A 12500-nucleotide genomic window follows, 5' to 3' on the forward strand; every position below is an offset into this window, starting at 1 on the left:
GTTTGCAGTGATCTCTTTTATTGACGGTTCTGGACACATTTCACAGAGCGAGAACAATAATATTTGTCACAATACCTGTGGTAGCGTGTTAGGCAGTTCTCCGCAGTATGAGATGTTGATAGATGCATATTGCCGAGAGGTGTGTTTTGACTGGACTGTTTGTTTTGTATTGTGTTGTATTGGGTGGTTTTCCATGGATGTTTTGTGTTAGCCTCTGCAGGCCTTTACATGCGGTCTGGCTTTCTCAGTCCATAGTCACTCAATATGGCATGGTGTGTGTGTGTGTGTGTGTTTGTGTGTGTGTGTGTGTGTGTGTGTGTGTGTGTGTGTGCGTGTGTGTGTGTGTGTGCGTGCGTGTGCGTGTGTGTGTGTGTGTGTGCGTGCGTGTGCGTGTGTGTGTGTGTGTCTCCCAGCTGCCTGGTTCATGTGGTGTTTGGTCACGACTGTGGTCGTAAGGAGGGTGTTGTGCCAAACAGGACTCGAGTCACACAGCGACACAGTCCACAGAAGGCAGCTCCCCCACTCCCACCCCCCCCTCCCTAATCACATACTGCTGGTCTTACTGTTAGAGGCTGTTTGACTCCTTCTGGGAACTTGTGAGTCATCTGTGTGCCTTAGAAGCAATGGAAGCTTTAATCTCTTACAAACATTTAATATGATCAAAGTTATATAATGGTGTGACTCCTGGTTGAAATCTCCTCACCTATGCTCACTTAGAAGTAAGTAGCCTTGAGAAGCGAAGGTTCTCGAGCCTAATGGCCCATAGGGCACGATCTTCTATTTCCGTAGTGTGAGGCGGCTTGATGTACAAGTGCACGACGCTGGTATGTCGCAGGGTCTTACCCCCAATCCAACCCTTAGTGCTGAGTGCCAAGCAGGGAGGCATCGGGTACCATTTTTATAGTCTTTGGTATGACTTGGCCAGGGATCGAACTCACGACCTCCCAATCTCAGGGCGGACACTCTAACCGCAAGGCAATTGAGCTAGTGCTCACTTAGAACTCAGGGCTTTTTTTTCGGAGCTTCCCTGTTGGCTACATATTGAGCAAATAGGTGGCTCCTACATTCATAAAACCATGGTTACCTACGCAACCTGATGTTTTTGAGCTGCAAAACTGCAAAGGATGAAGGGTGAATCTGGACAGGCCAATCAACACAGAGCCTCACGTGTCATCAGCATGAGACGAGTGTGAGGGTGTTGCAGTCTTGGGGTTTAGACTCTGATCTGTATTCAGTTTGTGATTTTGTGTTTGCAACTGGAGGCAAGGGAACTGCATTCCCCCAGGCCTTTGAAGATGTACTTCAATGCAAAGCTTGAAATGTGAGTGTGGGAATGTGTGTGTATAAAGTGTGTGTGTGTGTGTGTGTGTGTGTGTGTTTGGGTGTGTGTGGGAGTGCGTGTGCGTGTGCGTGTGTGTGTGTGTGTGTCATAAGAGAGGTAGCAGGTGGGCAGGGACACACACTAGCATCAGAGGGAGAAGCATACGGTCTTGCCACCTTGATCAAAGGCTTGCCACAGCGAGGCTGGCAGTGCGTGTTTATGTGCATGTGTGCATATGGGTGAGCCAGGGAGCACGAGCATAGATTAAGTTCCTATGTAGATTATTAAATCCCTATGCAAACAGTCTAAGGCTAGGCAAAACCTGGGAAAAATACATATTCGAAATAGCTTCAAATATTAAAAAAAAAAAATTTGCTTCGATTGTCCCCAAATATTTGAAACCATTTCAAAAACATATTTTGCCCAGGTGTGCTAAATACACTATCATAATGCCCATATACAGTATATTTGACTAATTCAGTCATTGAGGCATTGCCACTCAAGCAGCTTATCCAGGTTGCCACGTGTTTGTGTAACTTACATTTCTTGAAATTCTTTGTAACATCCCAGATGTTTATATGCCTCACACCCGTCCCACTACAAACATGTTTCACTACGCTCACCTGCCACTTTATTAGGTACACCTTGCTAGTACCGGGTTGGACACCTTCTTTTGCCTTCAGAACTGCCTTAATTCTTCGTGGCATAGATTCAACAAGGTGCTGGAAACATTCCTCAGAGATTTTGTTCCATGTTGACATTATAACATCACACAGTTGCTGAAGATTTGTGCCATGAAAATATCCCCCACACCATTACACCACCATACACCATTACACCACCATTTTCGAACTTGCGCTCACTGGATATTTTCTCTTTTTCTGACCATTCTCTGTTACCACTAGAGATGGTTGTGAGGGAAAATCCCAGCAGATCAGCACTTTCTGAAATACTCAAACAGCCTGTCTGGCACCAACGTTCAAAGTCACTTAAATCACCTTTCTCCCCATTCTGATGCTTAGTTTGAACTTCAACAGATCGTCTTGACCATGTCTACATGCTTAAATGCATTGAGTTGCTGCCACATTACTGGATGGAACTCTTTACCCAAGCATGTTAGTAAAACTAATTCTAGATGCACTTTCAAGAAAACAATAAAAGAGCACTTAATACAATTAACTCTGAATGTACAGTAGATGATTTATCACGTTTGCTGATCTGTTGTATTTCATTTATTTTCTTTGGTTTTTTATTTATTTGATTCTTTTCTTTTGTTATTATGATGTATGTATGTATACAATGTTTACAATTGTCTGTATGTATATAATGTTGACAATTGTTCAAATATGATTTTTGTGTCGGACCCCAGGAAGACTAGCTAATGTCATGGCATTAGCTAATGTGGGGATCCTAATAATCCTAATAACAAACAAACAAACATGATCGGCTGATTAGATATTTACGTAGATATTTAAAATGTGCAGTTGAAAAGGTGTATGTAATAAAGTGGCTGGTGAGTGTACACATCCCATTCAGCAGAGGCTTTAATCAAGCAATTTACAGTACAGTGAGTGCAACAACATTGTACGGTCCTTGCGGACAAACAATAACGTCTTCTCCTCCCCTCTCCTCCCTTCTTTCCTCCTCACCTCTCCCAGGTGCGCAGGTGGATGCGTAACCCCAAGGTGAACGTGGAGAAGGCAGGGCAGGGTAAAGGTCTCCTGGGGTACCCCTGTCCCAAGTGCCCCCTGGCACTGGCGGACGACCTGTGGTACACCCACTTCCCCTCGCCCTACGGCTGCTGCCACTACTCCAACAGCCTGCAGGGTGGATACTACCAGCAGGAGCAGCAGCCCTCGCCCTGCCTGCACACCTGTCACGGGCATCACGGGCACAATCACGGGCATGAGAAGAGCAAGACCTGCAAGGTGAGGGGAAGGCATATATACTGTACTACTGGCTCTGTCTCTGAACGGAGTGTTCATGTGTATTGTGTGTGTGCCCATGACTAGCTGTGTGTGTGTGTGTGTGTGCGTGTGTGTGTGTGTGTGTGTTATGTTTGTCTTAGCTCCTGCTCTATCATGAAGCTCTAATATAATGTAAACCCAGGCTGGAGCACACACACACACGCACACGCACACGCACACGTACACACACACACACACACACACCACATCATTCTAGCGTGGTTGCCACAGTAATGACGCCTGGGTGTCCTTGGTTATGTAACAGCAATCATAGCAGCAATCACCCAGCTGATCAATCATCACACCTATCAGTGCAGTGTGTGTGTGTGTGTGTGTGTGTGTATAGGTGTGTGTCTCTTTGTGTTTGTGTGTGAGACACCAGTCACAGGTGGAGGAGGGGAGAGAATGAGTCATCACTGCCTGGCACAGCGACTCTGTGGTGTGTGTGTGTGTGTGTGTGTGTGTGTGTGTGTGTGTGTGTGTTACTTGCTTGCTCACTCTCATTCTCCCTGTCACTCTCTCTCTTTCCCACCTTCTGATTCTCTCTCTCTCTCTCTCTTCATCAATTCCACCTCTTGCCCCCCGAGCCGATAAATCTGTCACTAATGTTTCATTGGAGACAATTGCTATTTGTTATGTGTGTGTGTGTGTGTGTGTTTGTGTGTGTGTGTGTTTGTGTGTTTTGTGTGTGTGTGTGTGTGTGTGTGTGTGTGTGTGTGTCTGTGTGTGTAAAGGATTAATGGAGGGTGGTGCAAAGTTGAAAGGAGGTTTTTAGAGGTGGGGGTAGGGGGTTAGGAGGGGGGGGGCTATGTGGTGAGTCATAGATGCTTGTCTCTGCGACCTCTCTCTTTAACTGTCCTGGATGTGTGTGTGTGTGTGTGTGTGTGTGTGTGTGTCCCATATGGCCTGATGCAGTTAAACAGTACTAAGAATGGCTGAGCTTGAATGGTCAATCTTTTGACCACATGTTAAATGATTGACCCCACTTAAAATAGAAACACGGGGCTGACACAGTTCAGTGCGGTTAGAAACGGTTTTGGATGGTTAGTCCTTGAAACACTTGATATGGTTATGATATCACGTGATGGCACAACATAGCCTGCATTTTGGCATCTAATGTTCAAGGGTCGAAAAAGTACACAAACCAAACGTTCTGTAATTGTCCTAGATCCTTGGGTTGCTAATAATACAGTTCTTTATCTCAAGTTGAATTTGCCAACAAACTTATGTATGAAGTATGAAACCAGTCATTGCCTTGGATGTTCTCCATGTCCTTATCTCTTAAAAGGTTATCCATTCCTTGACTTAATTGTAGTTCAGCCAACAGTATTATGCCATGTTGGCAGCCAAATGCTTTAACAAACGTCGTATAGACTGGACTTAGTACATTTCTGTGACAACTCCAAGAGGCAAATGCCACATTATGAAGGGCACAGCTTGTATTACGTAAGGCTCCTCATGTTAAGGGACAGACAGTGCCATGACAGAGTGTCTATGCAGGTCTGATAGGACACTGTCCTTCTTCCTGCACATAGGAATTAAATAAAATCGATACTTTATTTATATAAAGTAGCACATTTCATACACAGATGACATACAATGCGCTTTGATAGAATTAGAATTATGTTTGGCTTTGTTTTGTTATTTGTTTTGTGTGTATACATACAGTATCAAAACATCAAGAATCTGAGTGTCAAAGATCTTTGTTTTGAAATAAAGCTGTTACTTAGCAATAGGAGTCAGTCGAAATATATGCACATTACATAGGCTTTGGTTGGCCTTCACCCCTTTTTCCACTCAATCTGTTGTGTAGCCCACATGCTATAAATAGACATCGCAGTTTATGATAATAATCTACTGTATTATGGGATCAAACTAATGGGTTTATGATACCGTGGCATTTTTCCACACGCGGGTGACGGAGAACGTGAGAAAGGGTGAAAGGAAGATGCAGAGAGAGATAGCGACAGAGTACTGAAGAAAGACATCAGACCGAAAAGGGAGAAATAAAAAGAAAGAGGGGGACCGAGACCGAGAGAAGAAAGAGATGAAGATGAGATTAAAAAAAAGATAGAGGACAGAGAGAATGTGTGTGTAGGAGAAAGAGAAAAAGAGAGAGAGGAAGAGGAGGCGGGGGGGAGAGAACAGCTGAGACAACACTTCTCTATGAAGACAGAGGGAGGTCAGAGGAGCACCGTCTGCCAGCGTGCCCCCCCTGCCAGAGCACCACCAGAAATCAAAGCCATAGAAATTCCCCCGATAAGGATGTCTTGTAATGTACCATGCTCACACACGCACGCACGCACGCACGCACGCATCACATTGGTTTAGTTTCACTAAAAAATGTACAGTTTTTTTTCATGACGTTGCATTTGGTCCAATTCGGCCCACGACTAAAACAATTTGATTGTTTGACCTCTGATCTAATGTATGCTGAGTGTGGATTAATTCAAAGTTAAGCATCAACGATTTGCAGGCTGTGTCCTCCTTGTTGCTTGTACCCAGCATGGATGAGCGGCTGATGCTATTACCACACTCTCAGGGAACAAGGGTTAAACAGCAGTTGGCAGTCCTGAAGGAGTCTGATCTCGTGTTCGCCGTCCAAAACCCTCTCATGCAAGAGAGAGGAGAGGAGGAAGGAGACGGAGGGAGGGAGAGAGAGAGAGTGGGAGGAGGAGGGACACAGGAGGAGGTACAGAGAGATGAAGGTTACCAACCGTGACCTAGAACGGTGTTCCTTATCCCCAAGAGCTGACCGTTTTTTGTTACACGGGTGCCCATTGATTCAATCAGGTCTGAGGCGTTAAGAGGTACAAGGATGAACATTCGTGACACAAATTCAAAAACATCCTGATTAAAAAAAAGAGAAGCTCTGTCTCCTCTCTAAAAGAAATGTCTAAACTAACGTATTTTAGGGTGATCTATTCCATCATCAATCTAGACCACAACTTGTGTGTGTGTGGGGGGTGTGAGTGTGTGTGTGTGTGTGTGTGTGTGTGTGTGTGTGTGGGGGGGGGGGGTATGCCAGTATTGGACTGGAATAAACACTATACGCTATACTTTTGCACATGTGCTGTAGCCTCTACAGGACCAGAGATAGCCATCACCATCAATGCACTGTCAATGACCAATGGACCCCTTCATCGATGTAAATGGGGGTCATCAACTCCGATCTTTGTGTGCTACAGTAGCAGTAGCACTAATACACTAACCAAGTCAATGAATCATGGTCCATATTGAAGACCAATATAGTCTGATATTTGAAATAGGTGTGCTGCTGGGATGGAACAAACACCTGCGCACCCTGTATCATAGCTTTACCAGGACCAGAGTTGACAGGAGTTTGGAGACCCCTGATCTAATAGCAGTGCATCATCGCTGTGTGTTAGACATTCTAATGATTGCTTTATTTTAGACAGCAGGGTTGGGCTCAGTTGAATTTCAATCCAGTCAATTTCAAGAAATTGAAATGATTAAATAATGAATATAAAATTATTACAATTCCATGATTGAATAAAGGGCATTTATTTTCTATGATTTCTCAATAAACTGAAAATAAGAACACTTTTTACATCCAACGGTTTTTTCATTTTTCCATTACAAATTTGAATCATGTCCTGAATTGAAAACAAATGGAACCCTGGCCTGTTTGACAGCCTGTAGTTTCAAGAGAGGCAGACAGAGAAAGTGACGGGACAGATCTGCCTGTGTATGTTGTTCTCTCTCAGTAAGGACAAGGCCTGCTGATCTGTGGCAGGAATACTAATGCATCCTGCTCCCCTGTCAGTCTCTCCTGTCTGACTCAGAGAGTGAGAGGAGGTACCGCTGATGGTGCTCACTTCAAGTCTGCTTGAAAAACTGTCAAGTCAGGCCATGAGTCATCCCAATTTGTTTATGTAATTTGGCCGTTCGGGGAGATGAGAAGTGGAGGGGTTGAAATTCAGGAAATTCAACATCGACAGGTGTGTTAGTATAACTTCGTTTTTGGTTTTCTAATTGCCTCTTCCTAGAAGCTTTTTTCTAAGGACTGTGTGTGTGTGTGTGTGTGTGTGTGTGTGTGTGTGTGTGTGTGTGTTTCCATCAAGGCAAGGCAAGGCAAATGTATTTGTATAGCACATATTCATACATCTGAATGCAAATGTATAGTGCTTTACAGAACGCTAAATACATTAAAGAAATAAAAAGTGCAATAAAATAACAATTAAAAAGTTCAAATTTAAAATCAAAAATAGACAAACAAATCAGTCAGTTGAAAACCAAGCCTTAACTGTCAGTATCTAGAATACAGTAAATTAAAAGCCGGAACAAAGGAAGTGCAATATACCGTAATAATAATAATTTAAAAGTTCAAATTTAAAATAAAACAAATAAAAACAAATCAGTAGAGCCTAAACTGTCAGCATTTCAAATACAGTCAATTAAAGTACAGTCAATAAAAATACAGTAAATTAAAAGCTGAACAGAACATAACAGTCTGCAGCCTATTCTTGAAGAATGCTCAAGATGGGGCTGACCTAATGGTATGTGATAGTTTGTTCCAATTCTTTTTTTGCATAGTGAGCAAATGCTGCCTCTCCACTTTTGGTGCTCACTCTTGGAACAGTTAAAAAGCCAACCTCAGATGACCTTAGGGATCTAGCAGGTTCATAACTTGTCATGGCACGAACATGCCAAGGATGTATTTTGGCCCTAAACCATTCGGTACAATCCAATAAGTTGGATAAATATGTTATTTTTATTGCCCATTCTGTAAGGAGGATGCTGTGTGTGTGTGTGTGTGTGTGTGTGTGTGTGTGTGTGTGTGTATGTGTGTGTGTGTGTGTGTGTGCGTGCGTGCGTGCGTGTGTGCGTGTGTGCATGTGTGTGTGTGTGTGTGTGTCTTTCTAAGAATGTGAGAATGGGTGTCTTGCCCTTTGGACCTGTGTTCTTTTGTTCTTTCCAGTAGTCCTACATGTAGGAGGTAGCAAATCTCTGTTGGCTCGCTTGTTGCTAATAGTTAATGACCTGTGTGACGCACTTTATGGTCACACTATTTTACTGGCATCCTTTTATTGCCATACCATTGGTGTTCCCAGGGCAGCGACTTTGGACTCTGTCCATCCCCCAAATGGCTGTTTAATTTTGCCTGTTCAATGGACTGAAAAAAGTGATTTTCTGTGGATTTTCCTAAATCTGAATCAGGCGCTTCACCTGTCGTCAGGGATTCAACAATTTCTTTGTCAAAGCGTTGCCTACTCAGCATATATAAAGTATATATGGATTTTGAGTTGGTTGTATACATATATACTCCATTCTAATGCTGCTGTTTCCATTGATTTAATGAATCATGGGTTTACTGGATAAGGCCCCCAAAAGCAAGAGAATGGCTGCATGAAAAATTGCCAGTCTAAACTAAAATTTGTTGGGCTATATGGTAGTATTGAAAGGGGAAATACCCATCCTCCCCTAGGTTCAATTAGTATGGATTTAATTAAAACCTTTCACCAAAGAAGTTCACCAAAGAAGCCAGAAAAGTCAGAAAACACTGCAAAACACCTATCAGCAATTAAACAATGGGAAAGTTCTCTTCTTTCCAATGACTACCATTTATTTATTTCGTTTTTAATTTCAATGAGTGTGAAATTGTGTTCTCTTCTTTCTCATTACGAAGCTCGCTGCATGAGTTGCCCGGTATCAGAACCCCCTCGGTCCCTTAGACCCAGGGCTTGGTAATGAACTGGTGAGATGCCAGTTGAATGCTGGTAACATGCCAGCTTAGGCCTAGTCAAGTGCCAGCTTCTACTTATCCCCTTGGCAGTGCTTAATGGATTCACCTGGTTGGAGGTTCGATTAAGAAACTCTGTGACTTTCACCCGCTTCATTTTCTTTTTTGCCTTTCATGACCTCAAGGGGTTATATATTTACGGCTTTGAGATTGCCACCGCGTAATACATTATCACTACCTCACTTAGCCCTTTGTACTTTATACATACATACAAACATACATACATACATACATACGTACATTTGGCATTCAGGCATTTGGACAACTTCCAGATGTTTTAATGAGTTTAAGACAAGCATGATTATATGAGGAAATCTCCTGGGGCAGGAAAAGCAAAGCTAATTTGGCTAACAAGGTTTAGCATGCATTTAGCCTTTTAAATGCTAATCTTCTCCTTTCTTTCTGATGCCAAATGCTTTGGAAACCAAGCATGTATTTACAGTAATGGGCTTGGCAGAGCTGCTCTCAGATCAGCTTTCTGCCCTCTAACACACATTAAAACTGTGCTTCTACACTCACAATACAGCCCTATATTTAGACCTCCAACAGAAAGACTCATTCGTTCCCCATGTTAGCTTCTTCCATGTGATTTTAGCATAGCGAAGAAAATCAAAGATGAAAAAATAAAAACGTGTGGGAAGCTCTTTGTTGCCCCGGTTCCAAGGGTTTTGGGATTTGTCATCGTTGGTGAGAAACGTGCAGTGCTTTGACAAATCCCAAGAAGAATAACAAGCATCCACGTGTCGGGTGCCGATGGAGAGATAGAAGAGAGAAGTAGGACAAAGCTAGGATTCGTTAGTGGTGGGTGCTTGTGTCTGTTCTGATGGAGGTACCCAAAGCGGTTAGCATGCTGGTTACTTTAGCTACCTGATCCAAACTCTGTATAATGTCTCCATTACAGGCTAAATCCTCTCAACACCTGTTCAATGTATTAAGAAGGTATAAACTGTAGAAGGAAATCTGTATTTATTATAGAGGACAATCAAACACTCTTGGAGGACATCATCAAAATTCAACTTTATTGTTGAACATTTTAGAGCATCATAGCCTTCACTGGGGTGCTTCAGGACTGCATAGTCAAAACAGGTTCATCCATCTCTACACCTACGTAGGATTATACCTCTATAGTGATTCCACAGGGATTTCCTGGCGCAAACATGTAGGTTCATGTCCCAGAATGTTATTTTCTTCTCTTTCTTTCTCTCTCTCGCACTCGCTCGCTCGCTGACCCCCAGTCCAGTGGAAAAAGGGAGGGTTGGGCTCATTGTGAGGGAATTTGGGAATTACCAGAGGCCTAATCCGCCCTGAGAACCTGGCTAATCCCATCTTCCACCTTGGCGTTCCAGTGCTCCGGACCTGAAAGCCAAAACCGCCGCTTCACGTAACCGCCGCTCTCAGCTGGGCCTGTGTAGGGAACCGGAGAATGGGAATGACATTCCAGTATAATACGGAACCTTAGTAATGGAGAGATGGAGAGGAGGGAAAGTGCTTCATGTTATGGGCTTTACTTTTGGGCTTCCCTCGTTCTCCCATTCTTATGTATTATACACACACGCACTCACACGAGCATGCGCACGCACATGCACATGCACATGCACACACACACACGCACACACACACACTTTTATATATACGGTACACACACATTTATATAATAGAAAATTGCCAAAGAACACGTACATAATACAGAATACAGACTGGTTAGGTGGAATGTCACTACCCTATGTTATTTGATTTGTGTAGAAATATCATGCAATCTACACTTGATGACATAGATTACATAATGTCACACACATTCCTCCCACTCATAGAATACAGACAATTATCATGGAATAAACCACAACCTTTGGACCAGTGCAAATGAGTCATTGTGGTTGACCTAAACTGTTGATACCTGCCCTGAACCGTAGATGACATGCAGCTAGCTTAGCAGTGTGCATTGACAACACTTTCCTAAGAACGTACAGAACCTGTTGTCGGTAAGGCCTAATGGTTGGGCTTGATGTAGTGTTGAATGCTGTTTGAAACGTGGTGTAGAATCCTGGCGTAGGTTGGTAGGGGTACATACTACAAACCTACATGGGTGTCGTCTACTTATGCATGAGTACCTTGAAGGTCTACTGTACTTCACTGAAATTATCCAAAGCTGCTTTTACAATGTGAGCAGTGCAGTATATTATATCACTTTAAAACTAGTCTACTTTAACTTTGAGCTTCAGTGACCTGACAGTTCACCTTCATGACTCTAGCTGAAGGCCTGAAGGCACAACAGAAATGTTCTTGATACGATGTGAAATGTTTGGGTTATTATGCCTATCACACCGATGCAGGGAACAGGGCTTATAGCTGAAACAATCGGGACAGAGAGAAAACCACACAATGCCCTGTGGTGAGTAAATAGGCTGGGTGTCACACTGAGATATCCTCCGCCCTCTCACTCTGCCCTTATCTAAAATGCCCGCTAGAGATCAGCAGAAAGAGACAGAATGAATAAAGTGTGCGTCCGTGCGTGTGTGTGTGTGTGTGTGCGCGTGTGCTCACGCACGCTCAAATCTACGACGGTTGTGTGTTTGCGATTAAGAGAGAGAGAGAGAGAGAGGTTAACGGGGTACAGAAGAAAACTCAGAGGAGGCAGCGGCTTTGCAATTTCCGAGAAATACTCAAAACCGCGGGGACTCTAGATGGATTATGAATGTTAACGTTTCGTCTGAGAAGTCACGGCAGAGACTGCGTTCCTCAACTCATCAAGGTTTGAGGATGAAAGAGACTGCATCTGGCCACGGCGGCTTCAAATGTCCACCAACACAAAGGGAGCATAGACCAAACTCTTAAGAATCCCATTACCCCACTTTCTCTCTCGCTCTGTCTCTCCGTCTCTCTCCCTTTCTCTACTTCTCTCTCTGAAGTAATTGAGAGGCTTTTCGTGTGTCCCATGGGATGTAGCTGTTATTTGAGGTCAATTCGGCTCGCTCTCTCTTTCTCTGGAGCTTACTTCCTCTGACACTCCCCCCCCCCTCCCTCACCTTCCCTCTCTCTTCCTCTGACACTCCCCCCCCCCTCACCTCCCCTCTCTCTTCCTCTGACACTCCCCCCCCTCCCTCACCTTCCCTCTCTCTTCCTCTGACACTCCCCCCCCCTCACCTTCCCTCTCTCTTCCTCTGACACCCCCCCCTCACCTTCCCTCTCTCTTCCTCTGACACTCCCCCCACCCTCACCTTCCCTCTCTCTTCCTCTGACACTCCCCCCCCCTCACCTTCCCTCTCTCTTCCTCTGACACTCCCCCCCCCTCCTCACCTTCCCTCTCTCTTCCTCTGACACTCCCCCCCCCTCACCTTCCCTCTCTCTTCCTCTGACACTGCCCCCCCTCACCTTCCCTCTCTCTTCCTCTGACACTCCCCCCATCTCACCTTCCCTCTCTCTTCCTCTGACACTCCCCCCCCTCACCTTC

General features: G+C 44.2%; 1 protein-coding gene across 2 annotated transcripts in view; it reads left to right on the top strand.

Moving 5' to 3' along the window:
* Positions 1-12500, top strand: part of sgk1 (serum/glucocorticoid regulated kinase 1) — a gene marked incomplete at its 5' end in the record, with an annotated part of 38523 nt that overhangs the window by 1982 nt on the left and 24041 nt on the right. The window contains one exon of one of the 2 annotated variants that reach the window (XM_080550010.1): positions 2980-3249. The exons of the other annotated variant lie outside the window; for it this stretch is intronic. Within the exon in view, the coding sequence (XP_080406136.1) occupies positions 2980-3249 (270 nt within the window). The remainder of the gene's footprint in view (positions 1-2979; positions 3250-12500) is intronic. 2 annotated transcript variants of the gene reach the window in all.

This window comes from Nansenia antarctica, assembly GCF_963989245.1.
Source record: "Nansenia antarctica genome assembly, chromosome: 1".
Classification (NCBI taxonomy): domain Eukaryota; kingdom Metazoa; phylum Chordata; class Actinopteri; order Argentiniformes; family Microstomatidae; genus Nansenia; species Nansenia antarctica.